Genomic DNA, 21,466 nt, shown 5'->3' on the forward strand with positions numbered 1-21,466 from the left:
GTAATAACATATTAAAACAAAAAATGATTTTTTAAATATTTATAACCAACACATTGATATACAATACCTAGGTAAGTAAATATGTGCCTAAATGGAAATATTTCATTCACTCAAACCTTTTATTTACTAATGGCATTTAGGTATTTTTAAATTATAAGTACTAAATCCGAATTATATAACTTTTAAACGTCCACGTTTTGTCCTGTTTAATCTGTGGCACAATTAATCAAAATATCTTCAATAATAGTTACGGTGGCTTAGTTAAACAGTAGATTAGAATACGCAGATATCTATGTATTTTGTGTATAAAACTATACCTACTTGTTATATTAATATCATAACTTGGCACAAAGTTACTAAGTCGGAGTGTAAAATAACAAAATCGTAAATTTTGATATGATAATACTTCAGACATATATTTAAATTTTAGATTATGCTGGCCACTACGGCGCTAATTTAAGATTATTCAATGATATTTTTCATTCGATTGGCCCATAAACATTATAAGCCTCTTTACGAAATTTATTAATCTTAGCAATGCCAATATTTTCCATACCGGTGGTAAAAATAAAAAAAAATAAACCCCATGTTTAAAACGCATTATCTAAACTTTTCACGACGTATAATATTTTGTACAATCTAAATGTAATAGGTAGGTATACGATTTATAAAAATAATATGTAAAATTCAAAAATTTTACATTGAAGATTAAAAATCTCTCAAAAATAATATTCCAAAGTGCGCTAACATCAAACTCACAGTCGGGTATCTATTTTTATTTATTCAAGTTAATTTAATTGCGACAGCAAAGTGTAGTTTTAGTTTGTGAACTTTATTTCATACTAGCTAATATAGGCTTGAAGATGTGGTTTGAACTACTTTTAAAAGAGATGTTTAAAGTTAAAAAGAAAAAGATGTAATTACAAATTAAATTATTTTCATGTAAATGAATGGAACCTTTACTAAAGGTTCACTTTAAATACTCAATAAATATTCAATAGGTATTTAAGAAAATTACAAAAGACACAAATTTGGTGTGATTGTTAATTCATTATATTAAGCTTAAATATAAAGTGAATTATGTGCATTACTACTTAAAGGGAACACAATCGTATATTTTACAATAGATAGACATCTATCTATAAGCATAATACAATGTTGTAAAAGTCAAAATAAGTGAAAATATACAGACTTTCAAATCATTTCACATGTTTTTATAAAAATTACAAAATAATGAATACCTTATATGTTTCATAATAAATGTATGCAAGAAATAAACGTAGTTATCACCAAATGCCCTCTTTCTCGTCGAGAGCCATCGAAGGCACTTAGCATAAAATAGTTTTTACTCAATTTTATAGAAAAAAGCAAAAAAATAAAATCCAAAACTTAACGAAACAACAAATATTATTTAAATTACAAAAAATCATAATTATTATGTAAATATACATAACATATAAAAGCACCGACTGTTGCTTTCAAAGCTTTATCGTAAACTAGACATATGATAAAAATTGAACACATTATTTTTAAACGCTGTGTCTAAAATCAAATATTATACAATTTAGTTTCATTAATTTCACTAATTATTTCATCTAAGTGCTTCATAAGTTTGTGCTCAATAATTTTATATAGTATGCGTTGTTTGAGATGATAGTAAAAATATGCAGGGATGAGCGACTGGACCACTTTAGTATGCAGATTCAAAACAGACAAAAAAACCCTACTTTTTATTTTCGTAAGTATTTCCCGTTTCATATGAAACCTTCGTATATTGGCACTGTGGAATGTATTATTAAATGCAAACTTAAACAAACCTTGCAATATCTCAAACGTCAAGAGTTTAGCTAAGTAGAACAAATAGTTTAATAGCGAACTAATAAAAATCCATAATTTTTGAATTTATACAGGCTACTATTTCTATATTAGAGACTTCCGAAAACTAATACCAATAAAAGCTTTTTACTTAAGGAATAAAAACACCATATTACTTTTAAAAACAATATTTACGTTTGGTTCTCTATAAACATTTGGTTTCGTTTTCGGAAGCGTTCTGATTACACTTAATATGGCGCAGTTCAAAAGAGGTGGTCCTATACAGATATTGCATTGTTGTATCTACAGCTATTGTGCATCAATCAATATAAACGATGAATAAGCGTGAATATTCACACATAATATATACAAACTTACGTCCTATTCGTAAGTCTAGCCTATTTCGAGACTACTGCGATATTTTGAGCTAAAAATTAAATATACAAATATCACCTCAGACCCGTTACCCCAATATTTGCTGGCATGTAAATGAAAAAAGAATACTTATTACTATTTATTATTATTGACGGAATTCAGCGAGTACATTGTCAAAAAGTTAATACATCGTTGTGTGTGGTTGCGATAAAGAAGTAAAGTAAAATGAATATAACTTTTAATGGATCGTTCAATTCATATGCATTGCCTAGGTAACTTTTTACTTATCACAGATATTAATTCAGCTTCAATAAATAATTAATACAACGTTCATTTTGGTATCTTCAGTCGCGAGGACTGAAAATCTTCCGCCCTGTATTCTGGTAATATAATGTAATAATAGGATTCAACGCGATAGTTTTACAGAAATAATATAGAAATATGCTATAATTGATTGACAATTTCGTAAGCTTTAAAGCTTTTTTTGAGGCTTATACGAATAGCCATACCTTTAATTTTTCTATTGCATACGTTAAAGTAAATTTACTTGTCTATTGCAATTATTCTGCTAAATGAAGAATATTTCGACTAAATAAAATATAACCAATATAAAAAAAACTCTTTAAATTATTTGCATTTTAATGGTTACCGTCAAAAATATTAAATAGTTATTTTCATGGCTTTATTATTTTCGTTGTAAAAGACTTAAGTATATAAAACTTTTCAATGTGCAAGTAGATAACCCGTACCTACTGTGCAAGCACTGTCAGTCTCAAATGGAAACTCGTATAAGATAAAACAGTTGCATTTAATGCGATGTTAGTAAGATACTGAAGCAACGACTAAGTAATAAAAATATAAACTAGATATTAAAAAATCAATACTGTCTAATACATCAACGAATAAATATATTCTAAGTGAATAGAAACGGTGAATTCTGGCACTTTTAAACATTTTGAAATACTTTAAATTAAATGTAACTAGAAAAGGCAAATTTTCGTCTAGGATACCTAATTATTTAAGTTTATTAGTAAAGTAGTTATGTTAGTTATTACATATTAGTAAATGTATGATTAAAAACCGGATGTATAATAAGTTCTAATTCCTTTGTATTCAAAAACTAAATCAGTCTGCTTACACTGTTTCAAATAGTCATTTGTCTTTACGCTGTGAAACCTGACAGAGAGAGAGTGACAAAGAGAGAGAGAGATACTCTATGAGTTTGACAATATTAATTTTAAACGCAAGTCAAATAAGACCGTTTTAGATTGTAATAACACCTTAGTCTGTGGCAATACAGTGAATATAACAACGACACTTTTAGGGTGTGGATTGTGGTATGACAAAAACGGTACATATTATTTAGAACCCTATAACAGTAAAATTAACGATAGCATTCGACGGCGTATTAAATCTTATACTTCATAATAAAACTCGCGTCACGAGTATAGCTGAATTTTTAAATGAGTCTTTAATTTAAAAGGAATCATGAATGTTACATAATAACTCGTTTTAGGCCTGATGTTCCTACAAAAGTGTGCATAGTTATGATAATTATTATATTTAAAAGTGTGATATATATAGCGCGTTAGACATTAAACTACTTTCGTTAGTTAGTCACGAATCACCTCAATTATAATAAAATATTGGAAAATAAATAAGAAAATATTGTGATGTAAAATTTCACCTATCACTTATAATTCTTATACTATGGATTAAACACCGATTAACAGCCACGTTATGTTTACGTAATTTAAGGGTTCCTTAAAAGTTACTGTTTTTATAAAATTTATTTAAATCATGTTCCAGTCAAACTTGCCTAGTCGTTTGTATAGCGGATCGAAATTATCTAAAGGTAAAGAGATATATAGACAAGAATACTCCTAATACTAAACTAGGTATACATGGAGTTCTAGCAAGGAATAGAAAAGGTCAACGTCGTGGAAGATTAGGATCAGTTCTTACAATTTCTTACATACGAAGGAAGTGTTGTGTGACGTATCGAATACTATATAAAACAAGTATAACGTTTAAACTGATATAACGGAACAATTACACGGTCACAGAATATCAGTCTCATATACTTTGTTTGTAGTAGCAAACGAGTCGCATTTATCCTGCGAGGGGGGCATCTCGGTACTATCGCTTCTTTTCCTCTCACAATCGCCGGCTAAGTGTGTCATGCTGCCCGATATACTAGCCGGGGCAAGATTTAAGTTCATTTTGGTGAGTAAATTCGATTCACTGCCCGTCTTCTTTAAGTCAGGATGGGCACTAATGGGCAACGTGGGTCCACTACGTTGTATCATTTGCAAGCGGGCGTATTGTTCTTGGAGAGCCTTTTGTTTCTTGAGAAGTTCTTGGTGCCGTTGTTCGAGAAGAGACTGACGTGCTTGGGCGTTTGCGTCGTTTTGTTCGGTTATGTCAGTGCAGGGTGGCGAAGGGGGCGAAGTGGGCGAAGCGAGGGGCGACCGGGATGTGGTGCGGGGCGGTGGGGGCGGCGGGGCTCGGCGCGCGGCCATTGCGAGCAATTCAGGATGTCTCTCGGGAACCGGTGGCTTTGGTGGATGCTGTCCGCGAGCACGAACAGGCGGCGAGGCGTCTGTGTCGCTTCCGCTGGGATACGAATGCAGCCTTCTCAGAGGCCCTTCGCCTCTGCCGCTCCGCTCCGCAGGTTTGGCAAACGTCTGCAGCTCGTCTAGTAGCGCATCGAGGGCGTTCTCTGGCCGCACGTCCGTTGTTCCCCGGGACGTACACACTCGCCCGCCGCCGGCTGCCTATACCAGTCCATGCTACTTTAGTTCAATGATTTATTCATTAACGCACACAGAAACATGATTTCTCTTCTCGTTAATACAATGTTTAATTGAGAAAAGAAACCATGTTCAGCTAACATATAAACATTGACAGAAACATTTAGTAACAACCATTCAGTAATAGAAAAATCCATTAAGAACAATCAGTATTCACAATATTTATATAGCTAGTCTTAATGGCCACCACAATCATTCAAAGAGAAAATAAAACGATAAACACGAGGCGATTGCCGTAACACCGTAGAAGAATACTTAACAGAATAAGTGCATAGAACGTTTAAATTTTCTTCTACGGCACAAAAAAACAAAAATCTAACCTAAGATTTGAGGACGACATGGTGGTATAATTTCGGAAACGTGTGTAGAAATTATTGAAGAAGAAATAACAATACGGAAATATTTTATTGTTGTTGTGATAAAAAGTAGCAATGCATAAATTAGAAAAGAGATCACTCTTAACAATTGTGACGATTTTGCCATTAGTCAAAATTTTAAACGTGTTTGTGGTCAAATAACTGTGAATGAATATTAAAACCTACGACTACTCTGAAAGCTCTATTAGTGATATTGAATATAGGGAAACAATACAATATGTAAGCTTGTAACTACTTTATTCGAGTTAATAAGTTGTAATTTAAGTTTATAAGCGTAATTACATTTAAAATTATATTACCTGTGATCCGGATGCGGGTATTAATTTCATATTTCAAAATGTGAGGTTTAGGAAGGGATACTATTTTATTACGATAAATAAATTTAAACAGAGGGAATACAGGGAAATACGTGCTAACACTAGCTATCGTAATAATTAAGTGCAATTATTACTGGGATATAAACCGTTATAATAGGAACTGGATGGGGAACAAACGTGTTTGGAAGATAGGTAGAGTTAGTTTCCAAGATAATGTGAGCTGCTTCTGCTATCGACAACGTGCTGCAACAAAAACAAAAACGCCAAGATGCATTCTATTAAGCGAATACTAGTGTCATGCCGTGTTAACAGTGAATTTTTTAAATGTATGAGTTGCTTCCAGACCGAGCTTTTATTAAAATTACAGCATATTACGAAACTATATAAAATACAGTCAGCGCAATGTTTATGACTAGTGTTTCAACTGTGATTATATTATACTGAAATTTTATAGTGAAACATATTTTCCCATATAACAGGTTCATGTTAAATTAAATGTATATACTAAACATTAGGTACAAACGCTTTTGGCTACTGTAAAGTTAAATTGATTTTGTTTTGTATGTGAGAGTACATGATTACTCACTACTAAACTAGAAGAACATGCGTTGACAATATACATAATAATATCAATAATAAAGTTAGCGATCACATAAATATGTCTTATTTTAATGTATTAAGAGGTAAGAATATAAAAAAATACTGAATTTAACTTTCAGCCTAAGTTGATTCCACATAATACCTATATATATAATTTGATTAAAATTGAGTAGATTATTGGCACATACAATAATATTATGTGGAACTCCGTGAATGGAGAGATATTAAAAATGTATTTTTTTTAAGAATACCTACTTAAATTATATTATCTATATTATTAAGCTGAAAGTTGTCTTAATCAGATAAAAAGATTATGAAAGCTGCTCAAGCTAAGACACTTTAAATCAGCAATTTAAACATGGTATAAACGTGTAAAAGTAATAATTAAACATTATTTAATAAATGGAAATCACCACATTTAGATTGCAATAAGCCTCAAAAGCATCATGGACATATTGTTTAGAATAAAATAATTTCTGTTAGCATGCGTACCGATTGACTTTTCAATAGTGTCTGAACTGGAAAAAAATATGTAAAACGTCTATAAATTTCATCACGATACAGCGAAATATCTTACATATCGCTAAAGCTTTTGTGCGTCATGCCTACATGAAAGTAACGAATGTGTCAAATCAGACAAATAGATGGTACAAAAACTTAAAGTAAAAGACGAACGTGATACAAATAAAATATTCGAAACGCAGTAAATGAATAATAAATAATGTATATAAATTACGAAGAGCTTTATTACTCGTTAATAACTATAGCTTCTCTGAAGTATTGGCTCTGTCTCCACGCGAACTGACGGGATACGGAAAAAAGACGACGAAATTCATCATTAAACAATACGATTACAACATAAATTCATCATCGTGGGGATAGATCGCATATTACAATATATAATTCAATATTTACCTAACTGCTCAGCAAGCACTAAGTATACGCGAGAGACAAATTGTATGCCAATTTTCGACTGTTTTGATGTTACATAATAGTTAAGTCTTAATTCATACAAGTTATCCCGGAGTAAAGAAAGAGAGCAGAATACAACTCGACTTTTAAATTATTTAAAGGTTTCACTTACAATATTACAATATAATCTTGCGAAGAGAAATACCTAAAACTATAACATGTTAATTACTAATATAAATCAATTAACGAATCCGGACGCATTTGTCCGTAAGCGTTAATCATTCACTTAAATTATTAAATAAATGTATTAAAATTGGCATTATTTTCCTTAAGCGAGGGCAAGAGTACAATGTTGGAAGTGCATTGGTTGCAGGGTTAGTGCAAAAGAATATCTTATATATTCTGTTTGCTGTACTTATCACACTCTGATTTTTCGCCTTGTACAAAACTCCGTAGGCTTAAATGATTGCCGAAAAGTGACACAATGTTCGGTTTATTTACATTTTCTGGTTGATCGGTAAGGGTTGTGCGAAAAAGTTATCGGGTAGTGCCTTTTAAAAGTAAAAGGGGACGGATAGATATTCGTATGAACAATAGTTTTAACATGCATATTTAAAAATTATACACACAAAAGAAGTTGTTTTTTACCAAATTCAGAGTGTGACGTACATATTGTATAAAAATATCAGAATTCTTACATATGCCAATTTCATTAGAACAAGTGTTGACGTAAAGCTGCCATTTTCTTAACACTAACAATTTTGTGGGCAATTTATTATCCAGAATACACAAGAAGAAAATTTAAAGATCATTCACGAAGGCGGTAGCGGATATAAAAAGTTAAGGATTCTTAAACTGTATATAGTAAATGGAAGAAAAATAAGCGTCTACCTCTACGGACTACAGTTTGTCGGTCAGGATTAAATAGTATGCATGAATAGTTGAGAAAATGATAAATGGTTACGTGTAATGTGAAAAATTAAAATAAAGTATGGCAATTTTTTTTTGCCAAAAGCCTCTAGGATTGTGTGAGGAAGCAAACAAAAAAATATCTAGTAATCATTCCGCAAAATAGTGGAAGTGTCGGAAAAAAATGCTAATTTTAAACTTTTGGCAAACCTGCAATTGTTAAGCGAATCTTTAGTACACATCATCAACCAAGAGAACTGACCTAGCAGAGAGTACTGACCGTAAATGAATATTAAAATATTGGCACTATACTCTATTCCAAGAGATAGAACAAAGTAAAACTTAAACTACTGTGACACCTGTTTTAACAGTTTTTTAATGTAGCATATAACAGATTTTGACGCTTTTCATATATAATAGCAGTGCACAAAGACATATATGACTGGGCGTATAAATCTAATGTTGAAAAACACTATACAAAAACAGATTAACTTTACACTAGGCGAGCAGAGACGCCCATAGTTTTTGTCGCATAATTGAGTTTTTCGTAATCCACTGGTTAAATTTTGGTAATTGTGAATTAATATTTTAAATCCACGGTATTTTGTCGCTATTAATTTAATGCATATAAAATATTTAGATATAGCAGATGTGCAAAAGACTATACTGTTTGGTTCACTACTAGCTAAAATTATACACGAATAAATTATATTAAAAAAAATATTCGTATAATATTACAACTTAGATGTAGGCTATTGGAATAGAGTATAGATAACTAAAAATTTCCTAATTAATGAATGAGTAATATATATGAAATAATGATACCTTATTAGTCTGTGAGACGTGGCAAGTTGATTCAGAGTGATATTCCTCAGAAGATGGTCCAGCGGTGGTAGAACTTTGAGAGGAAGTTGGTGAAACACGTCCATCGCTCATTGGTAGGCGTTGTTCTTGTACACATGCCAATCTATGGATTTTTTTATATCAGTAATGCACGTAATGCCCGTCTTCAAACACAATATTATATAATATAATATATTATATTTTTTGTTACACATTCATTAGGATACTAGTGTACGTTTTCATAATTATATTTTTACTAGGGCATATTTTGTTGCCTTTACATAAGGATTTGAAATGTTTCAAAAGCTGTTGGTTAAATAAATTACATAACTCAAAATGCCTAACTATGCTACGAGTATAAATATTTGACGAAAATAATAAAATACTTTGGTTATATATTTAAAAGCTTGATGACGCTGACCTTGTATTAGCTGCCAGCTGGCTAATATTGAAAATGAACCCCAAATGAATGAAATGAATAAAAAGGCAAATAGTATTTAAAATTCTGAAATATACCTTTTTAAAGTAACAAGAGTCCCAGTTAGTTTCTTACAACGACGCAATGCCAACTCTAACCGCTCCGGTTCTTCCTCTAGCATTTTCTCTTTACGCACCACCTAGAATTAAATAATTTGGTGCTGTAAAACCTGCATTTATCGCTCCTGCACTGTAAGCTAGTCTGCGTAAAATTTTTGTTAAGAAATCTTATATCGCCCTCTTGTGGTTACGCGGAAGACTTACTTAATGTTTTAGTTACACTTATTGGTGAACGGGTACTAGAAACTTTTCTAATTTGGTATGTTGTTAACTATTGTTGCACCGAAGCTAGATAGATGGCGCTGTAGACAGTAAAATTCGTAAATGATTTATTTCAAGTTTTGACACGCGTTTAAACAAGAAAACGTATATTTTATACAGGGACCTAAATATATAGGTAACGTATCGTGAAATCATATCTTTCGTTATATTGGCTGAATACTGTTAGCTTATATACAATAATTTAAATCAAATTATAAACAGGTTTTCCAGGCTCTTGCCCGTTTGCACCTTGTTCTATAAAAAATATTGTAAGAGGTCACTTCCATATTATAAAACTGTTAAAATTTAAAAATACCTTTTCCATTTCAGATGCTAGTTTCGCCTTCATTGTTTCCTGAAGAACGGGAAACTTCAATTTCCAATCAGCGACGGTTTTGCTACTCTTCGATAGTACCATTGCAATACGTTCAATATCCGCCATGTTGACACGAGTTTCCCTGTAATGTCGCAGAATTTATATTAAACTCCAAAATAATGTTATATATACTGATATCTTTTATATACTGAATTAGTGATAAATTAGTTGAACTCGTAATATTTGTTAATAACACGCGTGTAATACATAAAATATTTTTAATACATTATTATTTGGTTTCATCTTAGGCACCACAAATATAATTTGAATATGATGACAACTATATATTACATTATTACTTCCTTTAGAAAGGACGAAACAATCCATTTTACAAATATATGAGTTAAAAAGAGTCAACATCTTTTTGATATCTATGGTTAAATTAATATTAGAAGTAAAGCGTACAAGTCTATAAATACTCACAGTCTATTAGCAGCTTGTCCCCGGAGTCGCTCGACGGTGGCTTCTAATTCATATAAATCATTCTCCAACAAAAGCATATCTTGACGGTAAATTTCTTCCTCTCGCGCCAATTGCTGCAATGAAAATATGAAATTTTGAGATTATAAACAAATAAAAAAAAGTAAAATAGGATATTAAAATAGACCTTCAATTATTTAAGAATGTATCGAAGTTGAGTGAAATTTAAAGCATTATTATTAAAAGGCAATTTGAATACGGAACTGGGTGGATAGTCGGATGTTTGGTTTGAACGTGACTGATGAATTTGTGATAGCAATTAATTCTAGTAATAAATTATAACATAAACATTTAAAAGATCTTTCGTTCTATTCTTTAATATAATTCTTATTAAAAAGCAATAATTTCCAATAAAAATTATTTTTGTTGATATAAAGAAACCCCAACCGCGTTGCAACGTTAACGTATTCGTTTGTATACGTCATATCGATTACAATAATAGCAAAAAAACATACATATTATGTAAAATAAATTTACATATATAATTTAAACTATATTTTACTTTAGTGTACTATAAAGGGAATTTTTGTTTTGTTTTTTGTTTTTGTTTTAGTACTATATTTTTGTAATTGAAGATAATAGTTACCTATGATATTTTCTTTGATTTTTCATTAAAATATATAAAAAACAGGTTTAACACTTACAGATTCCGGATCTTCCTCACAAAACCTTGCAGCGAGTGTACCAATTTTCACTATAGTATCAGCCATCATTTGTCTCATCTGCATCGCGTGAGATAATGTGGTACGACGTAGATTACGAGTCTGTGAATTGTTGGCGTGGGCATTACTTCATACATAAACGAGTTGGGATTAAAATTCGCAAATGTATCGAAAATTTCGCTGCGCTGTGTTATATTGTGTTCAGTGTAATGCGTGTATGTTTTGTGTAGCGTCATACCTCTATTCTGAGATCTCGGCTCTGTTTTTGAAGATGATGCAGCTCGCTAAAGAAGTCTGGGGTTACGGTGACCGTATAGGTCTTTTGAGGAACCAATGCCAACGGCTGGCTAACAAGGCCAGCTGGTTTGGGTGGCGGTGCTGGCTTATGTCGATCTCGTTCTGCAATACCAACCATTGGAATTACGATTCACGTTTTGCCAAAAAAAGTCAGATTTAAGTTTAGGCCTACTTGACAATAGTGATGAAGATACCTTGATATAAGCATGATTTGTATTGGAAATTGTAATTCTACACAATTGAAAAGTTATTTTGAAGTATGAAATGTAAATAAGTGATGATATTTGCAGTTACCTTGTGATGATGTCCTCGGCAATGTGGATGACTTGATTGCCGGTTTTGTTGGTTTTGTATCAGCTTGTTATGGCAAAGAAGTAAGCGGAAAGAAATCAAATATAAGAATTATGAATATGGTTTATGATATTAACTACGAAAGAGGGCGTACTGGTTTCATTCTAATTATGAAAAATATTTAATGTTCAATATGTGACATATTTGTTAAAAAATTGTCGATATGTCTTAACTATTCACAGCACTATTCCAGTAGCTTAATTTCAATTTTCAGTCGCTTTGTTTCAGAGAAAACACAATCAATACATTCCGTAAGTCATGATATTTAAAGAAGAGTATGAAGAAGTGTTCGCCTTTAACAAACACGCTAGCAAAGTGAATTGTAAAAAAGGTTTAGAAGTAGGTACCTATTGAAGTATAAAATTAAAAAAGGAGACTCTTTCACTTTTATAACCGGTGAGAAAATCCATAACGAGTAAAAAATATCATATACACGAAATAGAAGACAATTAACCGTGGTATGGAAGTGAATGGACGAAACATACGAATATTAATTATCTGAAAAATACAACACAAGCACAGACAAATCTTTACCCGAACTCACACTCACACAAATTTTTATTTATTTAAATATTTACCTGCATGTTGAGGAGAATGCTGTTTTGGTGAATTCATGTCTGGTGGATCATCGCTGAATGATACCGATTTCTCGAACGACACAGATTTCTCTGAAAATATTTAGCATTTGGTGAATACTAGGATATAATCGGTTAGTTAACACCAAAATTAGGTATTTTGCGAGAGTTGGACTACACATATGACAGTTTATTACGAAAAGTGATCATAGTAGAAGCGAGGTTCCGTTGGTGTATGTAGAGACACAAGATATAGTGAGGGATGTTTCGGAAATTGAAAGAAAATATAAGAAGTGCACATATGTATGTAGTTCTTCACTAACAAATTATTTTTAAAATATACAAAAATGAATATTTTAATTAATTACGTTTACCGTTAGTTGAATATTATCACCAGAAGGATACATATTACGTTACAATCTGCATGCAACAATAATTTTACTCATTTGTCTCTCAATATATAATTTAACCAAAATAAAATGGCCAGAATAAAAATCATAAGACCCAAAGAAATCAATAGCAATTATTCTCTGATATACATCAACCATACATACTAAACATGACTGCCTGATTTCAACAAAAGCCTGACTACAAGAACATAATATTTTTGCATAATATCACTAAATATTTTACACTGCTGCACATATTTTAATATGCAACTACTATGATACATTTATCCTTCATAGAATATTGTAAGTTACATAATATTATGCGTCGTATTAACGTACGCAATATTCTAAATCTTACTTGAACTAACTGTTGCACAATCAATGATTTGTAAACTACATTTAATGAGAACGATTGCATCAAGATCATATCGATTAATTTATGGCGGATTAAATATGCCCAATATAAATGTATGATAAGATGATAGTAAGGAAACAAAATCACACGATTCAACAAGCAAGCATTTGTTTGGCGTGATAATGTGCGGATTCATTAAAATGCATTGCGAATGTTGTAATATGCAAACAGGAAGTTTTTCTCGCTAATGTTCGTGCATTAGAAAGGGCCAATTTTCTTGTGCGTTTCATATAACATGAAATTGAATAGAATTTTGCGGTAAGCCTGAAACTCATTGAGATTTCAATTAGATAACATTTATCTAAATACACTCAACATTAGCAATACACCACCACAGATCCAATCCGCATTCAATAACTTACGAAATCTGTCCCTCCCCAATTTGGGAGGTCTCTCGGTGCTGGCAAAATGTCCGGCATCTGAGTGCAGGAAAACGCAATCCATATTAACTCTATATAGCCTTCATTAGCCGAATTCATATACACTTTAGTATTTAAAATAAACGAATTTATATTTTTTCTTAACAAATTATAAAGTAGCGTTTTATTTATTGGAGGGAAATCTGGAACTCACCTTGATTAGCACGTGGTGGATGAAAATCTTGTCTGGGAGCCACAACGGGTGTAGGAGTGCTTCCAGGTACCTGAAGAGCTTTTTGGACTAGTCCAGTAAGATTTGCGAGTTGTCGCTCCATTTTTTCTACTCTTAGACGTTGCATATCATCAACGGGCGGACCCAACCTATTTATTTTATGGATAATTACTTTAACTGCTAGAATTAAGGGTTTAGTTATTGTTCGCAAGGCTTTTAAATTATTGTGGCCACAATAACGCGTAGCAATATTCATGTTTTACTAAATGGACATCATTTCACCATTTTATTTTCGAAATTCGGGTTACCTGGCGTCGTATGGGGGCCTCGGCATAGGACGTGGCGCGGTTGTGATGGCATTTACGCCATACATTTGGTACGAGTCATCAATAATGACACCATCACTGAAATATTTAAAAAAATCTCAAAATACCTGACGATTAAAAGTTTACTATAAATGCTAGATTTACTAAAGCGATCTAATTACAGATATTTTTAACGTAAACGAATTTTGATTGAGACAAATAAAATTAATAAGGTAACAGTAAACCACCTTGACTCTTCGTCGATAACAGGATTGATTCCAGGTCTTGAGCCCGGTGGACCCAAGAACTGCGTATAGTATGGATCTTCGTAAGGTACTCTAGCGGAACTGCGTTCAGGTGATGACATGTATCCCTCGCTTGAGTGTGCTGGGACAAAAAGGATTTTTTAGGAAATATTTATCTGATTAGAGTAGACTTCAAGTGAATCTTCGAAAAAGTTCAGATTGTTAACACTATAAAGTGACACTTTACTCAAGTTAGTTTGAAATAACCTCCTTTATTATAAACTCTACAAAATGTGTGTTATTTTAAAATAAATTACTACACCAGAATATAGTTTAACTATTAAAAAAATTGCACCACTAAAAATCATTGGCCGATGTCATTCGGCAGTATGGCAAGTTAAGTATTGTATAAGCAAAAATAATATTTAATAATTAAAATAATTAACTTAATCGTGTTAATATTTAGAATATCTTCAGATTAGCGACAAATTATTATAAAAGTATTATACTACGCATCTAAGTGAGAGTACCTACTATAAGCGTATCTTCTATATAAAAGAAATTAACTGCCACACAAAATCTGCACTCATAATATTGTTGAATGTGAACTGTATGATAGAAAACTAAGTGCCAACCGGAGATAAAATAATGTAGGCGGAAATATTTGTTAAATTGTAATTGTATCAATATTTCATCGATTTATTTAAAGATATTTCGTTCACCTTTAAAAATTCTGCAAGAGTAGTTATAATCACCGCTACTTTTAACTCACTTAAACTAATATTATTGAAGAAATATTATATACATTAGAAACACTCACACCGCAGATAAATATAATAAAAAGGTTTCTAAATTAAGCAACAAGCAAATGCTTCTGTGAAGCGAAAGTAATGCGTTCACAGGGCGAAGTGGGTTTTACCAGGGATTGTGTAAAGTTGATCTGTACCCCGGGGGCAATCACTGGCGGAGAATGGAAAACACCTCTCAGAGCCAGTGCCTGGAACGTAGGAGCGAACTGGCTTGACCGGTGGACCTACACACACACTGCGGTATACCCAATGCCAAACAAGGATTCAGAGCTTATTACGGTTTAACCAAAGTATGAATGGATGAATCTATACAAGCGGGCACGCTAGAACAATTTATTACCTGGCGGAGGAATGTTCTTCCCACGATCAGCTGGAACGGGCGGTGCTGCCGGTGAAAAAGCACGAAGTACTGTGCCCCCTCTTGGTAGAGTGCTAGGCGCCGCGGGACCCATGTAGTATGCTGGGGGCTTCGTCTAAAAATGATTTTAAGTTACCCACGTTTTAACATAGCAGAAGCTGGGCGTTTACGATTTAATCGTATCGTCCGAGGACCGATTTTGATGATTGATAAATTATAAAACGTATTTTACTGGCACATATTATATCGCCTGTTTGTAGTATGTGGTTGTTCACATCATAAACATCCAAAGTTATCATATTATATGTGAGATAGAGAAAATATGTTAAAACAACTGTAAATGTAAATAAAAAATATGGTGATTGCATTGAATTAACTTCTGATTACAACAATGTATTGTTATGTATTTGTGGTTTACAAATATAGTATCAAAGCAATAACAGTCTAACCGCCACGAAGAGAGAGTCAGTTAATGATTTGTTTTTATGGTGAGCACACTGTTGATAAATTAGAAAACTGTTAGTTGAAGATGACCTTAATATGAAAGTGTTTTGTCATCAATTTCAAGAAAATAATTTCATCACACTAATGTTATTAATTTTATGGTAAACGGTTGTGTAAAACGTATATACGTACTGTGAGTACTTAATTAAAATATTATTAATTAGGGTAATATAGTATTACAAACTAAACTGGTTTCTTCGAGACAACTTTCACGCTATTGTTCAAAAAGGGTGTCCAATACCTAATGTGCTGGTTAAAATTGCAATCCATTTCGTCACATGATTCATAAGGTCAGTTTCCAGCTCTGGTCGGTGTATCGTATGTCGCATCTGGTCTTATTTCAATAAATCCTCTTTATATGCTGATGATGTCTAGTCTTTATATCAAAAAAGTTTTGTTATATAATCTCCAATGGGAATACAATGAAAACCTCTTAAAGTTGAGGGATAACAAAACTTGATAACACATAATATCGAATATGTTTACTTCAGTCAAAAGTGTTGTTTACTCAACTACTCCAATTTTAGAAGCTCTCGAGTTTCGATATCTCTTTATAGTACATAACTTTACAATTTCTTTGCTATCTTCCGAACAAAGTATAAGACTCCTTTCAAAGATTAGCCAATACCGGCTTTACAACAATCACCAGATTATTAAATCCTTTAACAACGCCGCATATATTGCTAATCTATAACCAGTCTGTAACTAATATTCTGAACAACGACTTTAGTGATATTACGAATAAGCCTGTTTTTATTGTTTCAGAAAGGAAAATGAGATTTATTACTTACATTACAGTATTATTAACTGCGATTAACTGTGGGGCCATTAATAGGCCAGTATATAAAATAATATTGACACAAAAAGGTTTTACACAGGTATTTATTACTTGAATAAAGTCAAAGTGAAAAAATTGAAGTCGTTTTAAGCGACTGTGTGTATATTTTCTTTCAATATCAATCTATAAATATTACTTCGGTATTAAATTATGAACAAATTTAATAGTGTTGAAAGGAAAATCAAAAGTTTACCTTGGATTATTGTTTCTACTACTTTACGACAATGTTTGATGTTTCACATTTCAGTTTCTTCAGTATGACATTGATACGCCTCCAATTAGAGAATTCACGTTTTGTACGTGGATTAAATTTCGCGATTTCTCTCGTGATCAGACGCTGTTTAATTATATTGGTGAGTATTATCCATTACCCTGTAGATATTATAAACTAAGCTCACAATTCTGTGACGATACATAATATAACGGCCATTCGAGACTTCAAAAGGGAACGTTGCTATTTAAATTATTATTTAAATAATATTGAAAGAAAACATATCATTCTCTTGACAGCATAATTCACATTGAAGGACATGATAGTGCGATACTCTTGCAATATTACCTGCCACACCCACACGTAATTAAATAGTTAACGCATTGTTGAATACGTTGTTCGTTGAACGCGATATCCTTAGGCATGATGGACGTTAATGCAATCACATTTCATTTACAATTATTATTTAGTATTTATAATATGCTAAACGGGAGTTCGAATGTAACTTCTTAGACGACTGTCGCAAGGTATTCGACGTAAAGGACAGTACTATGCGAAATAATTTGTTTTAATACTAATTGCTATAAGCTGTATTAAAAACGGTACGAGGGGTAATGGCGGAATCGTAACTTTTAACCCTGTGAAAATACATGCAACTTTAGCTTCTCGAAAATAATAAAGTTAACACTTCATGAAGTCGGGGTTATATAAATATACAGGCAAGCAAAAAAATTTAGAAAAACTGCCCGAAATAAATATAATTTTCTTATTAAACGATATTGAGTTTATATTGATGAGCCGGTGTATGAGTACACCGGTCACACTTCTCTCTAACCGGACACTGGAGCACTGGATTATTGAAGCGTTGTCCTGTTCATTGCATGGCACATTTAATTTATAAGACCAGTATTTTATTAAATATAGACTATACGAAACATGTCACTGTGTAACAGAAACGTTTGTGGATACTAAAGTCTTCATAATCTTTTAATTTAAAATACACACTGTTCATATGAAGCACTACGCCGCAGGAGTCACCAATACAATTCAGGCTTGTTAAAAATTGAATTATATAACATACGTTAAGAAATTTGGATTTTGTGTTTAAATTGTAAATTTGTAATTCTTTTGCAATTATTAAAATTGCGTAATTATAATATATCCATTAAATATTATGTAGGAGTATAAGGTAGAATTTATAAATAATTAATGAGCGCGTGATTGGCGACGGCACGATCTAGTTACCGCGATTTTCTTCATTAACGCATTCGACCACGTCATGGCGATAACCAAATTAATTGGTATAGTGAAATTATTATGTTAGTTTCTCATGTTATTGCCTATTATGTAAGGAAATGGCCATCATATTTTTTTTTTTGCGCAAATTCATGATTTTATTCGATTCTAAAGCACCAGATCCTACAATGAAATGTTAAGAATAAGATACTCATTACAAAAAAACTATGAAGTTATTATGTAATGAGTAACATGTTGTGTTTATTTTGATTCACTACACCTACTCAAAACCTTACATTGCATCACTTAGAATCATAATCGGAAGTTACGCAACTAATAAATAAAAAATAAATTCTTATTTATTGGATTTTTGTTACAGTTCACGGAAATGACCACATACTAAGACTGTGGTTAGATTCCGGAGGGCGATATTTAAAAATGTCTGTGAATGGAATAACGTCATCTAGTTACCCTGTCAATTTAGCTCGAGATGTATGGCAACATATATGTCTATCGTATCAATCAGATTACGGAGCCTGGGCGCTCTATATTGACAGCCGTCTTGTTACCTGTGAAGTCGCACCGAGTGTAAGCTATAATTTAATTGTTATAAGAATATGTGAAATAAAATACCTATGTTTCCTAATAGATTCCAGTAAGAAATTTGTGAAACCATGTGCCTCCGTTATACGCGAATTTTATAACATAGCGTCTAAAGATATGAGTGTATCTTTAATATATTTTTCCTCGGCTTATGAAAGTTGAATACTGTTAAATGCTTGAAATTCTTTTACTCTCTTACAGTTACAAGGATTTGTTTTGCCAGCGGGTGGTAGTGTAATTATAGGGTACGGAACTTCAAATAATGGTAATTTAGACGTCTTAACAAGCTGTTATTACTTTACTTGATATCATACAGAAATTGTAGCAAATGTATTGTAATATTACAGGTGCCCCAGGTGGATTTGAAGGAGAGATATTTGGAGCTAACATGATACTATCTTCGACCATTGAAAGAAATCATACAATGAAAAGAAATCCTAAACTGAGACAAAAACATTTTCGTAGAAACAAATTGACGGGTTCAAACGATATAAAATATATAATTCTTGGCGATATGCAGTCGGCCACGTCTCATCAAGACTTTGAAACCACTTCGTCTATTCCCAGCAGTACTCAAAGTTATGTGTCCATAAGAACACCATTTAGTGTCGTAGAACACGATGTTGGTATTGATTTGGCATCCAGAAATAACGATGAGCTAATTCGAAACAAGGTTAATTGGGGTGACCCAGTTATAAAAAAAGGAATAAACGATGACGATAAAATAAGTTTTAGTAATATTATGGATGATGCCGCCATGACTCGTCCTTTTAAAGAACATCAATTCGATTTGAAACAATTGAATAAAGGTCCTTCTGTGTCACTTTATGAACAGCCACCTCCGGTTGGCTCGGTTATTGACTATTCCAAATTTTCAACTAATTCAGTAAACGAACTTTTTGGTCGTCACAACATGAGCAAATTTACTCGCAAGACAGTAAAACTACAAAATAATGTTATTTCAAATAAAAGGCCTGCCACGTTAGCGTCACTAGATAATGATATCCTAAGTAACTCCAGATCAAATTCTCATTTCGCAAATAGTGTGTTAAATTTTCTAAAAAACAATAATATACATAAAAAATTAGACCACAAGAAGGTACCTCCAACAATTCCTCTGTTTAAAACTTCGGATTCATTTCCATATGCTTCAGATTTTAGAGCAACTAAAGCTTATACGCCTTACATTTTTCATAGAAAAAATTTATTTGACAAACCATATAAAATAATGAAACGCGATGTCCGAAATCATCGAATAAATGTTCAAGTTATTCAAAACGATGCCATTAGAAATCAAATTTTAAAGTCTCATTCCAATTTAAATCCAACCAACGTCGAAGTAACTAATTGGGGTGAAATTAATAGTAATAAAGACTTACGATTTTATAGAAATACAGGAAATTCAGTCCCCGAAACAATTATCTCAGACGTATTTATACCTAGACCATTTTCCGTGGAGTCGAACAATAGGAATAAAACTTTAATGCCTTTTGAGTTTCGAAAAAATAGTATTAACGCAATATTACCATTTATAAAATCTGGTGAATATCTGTCTGAAAGCAATCCCGACATAAAAATGAACCAAAATGATATCTACACTCGAAGTTTATCTACTCCAAATAAGTGGCACAATGTAAAATCGTATAATAACGACTACTCGCCAAGAAAAATTCAAAATGAATTATCTGAAAATAAAAATGATAACATGGATATGTACAACAAGAAATTGCCGTCAATTAGGTTAAAATACATTCCGGATAATCATAAAATAGTTAAAAACATAGATAATGATATTTTAAAAGGCCGTGATTTAGCCTTACAGGTGTCAAACGTTTCCGAGCCATTTACAGATTCAGTTTCGATATTAAAATATAATCACGGATTTTTGCCTAGTCAAACTAAAAAGAGAAAAGAGTCACAATTTAATAAAAATATAAAAATTGGTAATGCCTTAAATGAACGTGCCATTATTGGTGACGATGAAATAGAAAAATACAAAAGTTTCATCGGTGGTAATGAAAACGTTCCGGATATAAATAGTTACAGATCTGACTTAGACAAAGTAAATAAAGAAGTTCCGCCTTCGTTAGGTTCAAAAATTTGCAAAAATCTTGAACTGGTTGATCGGTTGCTTTATATTCAGCCCGATGGAAGTATTGATGTTACACATATATTATCACCAGTGAAAGAAACAAATCTTGGTATAGCATTTGTAATACAAAATTATAAAAAATGCGCGTTACAGGAATCGATAATGGAAGACCACTCCTTGTTATTTATTGATTGGAGTAACACACCTGTTAGATTGTTTGGTGGTGCAACACCCAAAAAGACCACTGACCTATGTGGTTTTTTTTAACACTGATTATCTTTATTATAATAAGAGTAATATATGGACTTAAACATTTTTCAAATACAATATTTAAAGATAGATTTGATTGAAAATCATACATTGTACAAAA

General features: G+C 32.2%; 2 protein-coding genes across 12 annotated transcripts in view; one reads left to right on the top strand and one right to left on the bottom strand.

Annotated features, from left to right (window-relative positions):
- Positions 1-2,316: 2,316 nt before the first annotated feature.
- The window catches only part of LOC110999245 (coiled-coil domain-containing protein AGAP005037), a 47,078-nt gene continuing 27,928 nt past the window's right edge, over positions 2,317-21,466 (bottom strand). For 4 of the 11 annotated variants that reach the window (XM_022268226.2, XM_022268218.2, XM_022268288.2 and 1 more), the window contains exons 9-23: positions 15,595-15,727; positions 15,365-15,478; positions 14,449-14,587; positions 14,204-14,299; positions 13,878-14,044; positions 13,667-13,723; positions 12,504-12,593; positions 11,869-11,931; positions 11,516-11,676; positions 11,260-11,379; positions 10,559-10,671; positions 10,076-10,217; positions 9,478-9,578; positions 8,944-9,085; positions 2,317-4,967 (exon numbers count right to left, since the gene is read on the bottom strand). In XM_022268226.2, coding sequence (XP_022123918.2) covers positions 4,251-4,967; positions 8,944-9,085; positions 9,478-9,578; positions 10,076-10,217; positions 10,559-10,671; positions 11,260-11,379; positions 11,516-11,676; positions 11,869-11,931; positions 12,504-12,593; positions 13,667-13,723; positions 13,878-14,044; positions 14,204-14,299; positions 14,449-14,587; positions 15,365-15,478; positions 15,595-15,727 — 2,355 coding nt within the window. In that variant the 3' untranslated portion in view covers positions 2,317-4,250. Of the gene's footprint in view, positions 4,968-5,679; positions 5,941-6,607; positions 7,099-8,943; positions 9,086-9,477; positions 9,579-10,075; positions 10,218-10,558; positions 10,672-11,259; positions 11,380-11,515; positions 11,677-11,868; positions 11,932-12,503; positions 12,594-13,666; positions 13,724-13,877; positions 14,045-14,203; positions 14,300-14,448; positions 14,588-15,364; positions 15,479-15,594; positions 15,728-21,466 lie in introns of those variants that run through there. The other 7 variants (XM_022268234.2, XM_022268297.2, XR_002600385.2 and 4 more) reach the window with 6 other exon arrangements.
- LOC123690535 lies at positions 16,890-21,363 on the top strand. Its single transcript, XM_045633918.1, has 5 exons — positions 16,890-16,994; positions 17,202-17,307; positions 18,781-18,989; positions 19,206-19,269; positions 19,352-21,363. The coding sequence occupies exons 1-5, from the start codon at positions 16,890-16,892 to the stop codon at positions 21,361-21,363; spliced, it is 2,496 nt and encodes an 831-aa protein (XP_045489874.1).

This window comes from Pieris rapae, chromosome Z, assembly GCF_905147795.1.
Source record: "Pieris rapae chromosome Z, ilPieRapa1.1, whole genome shotgun sequence".
NCBI lineage: Eukaryota > Metazoa > Arthropoda > Insecta > Lepidoptera > Pieridae > Pieris > Pieris rapae.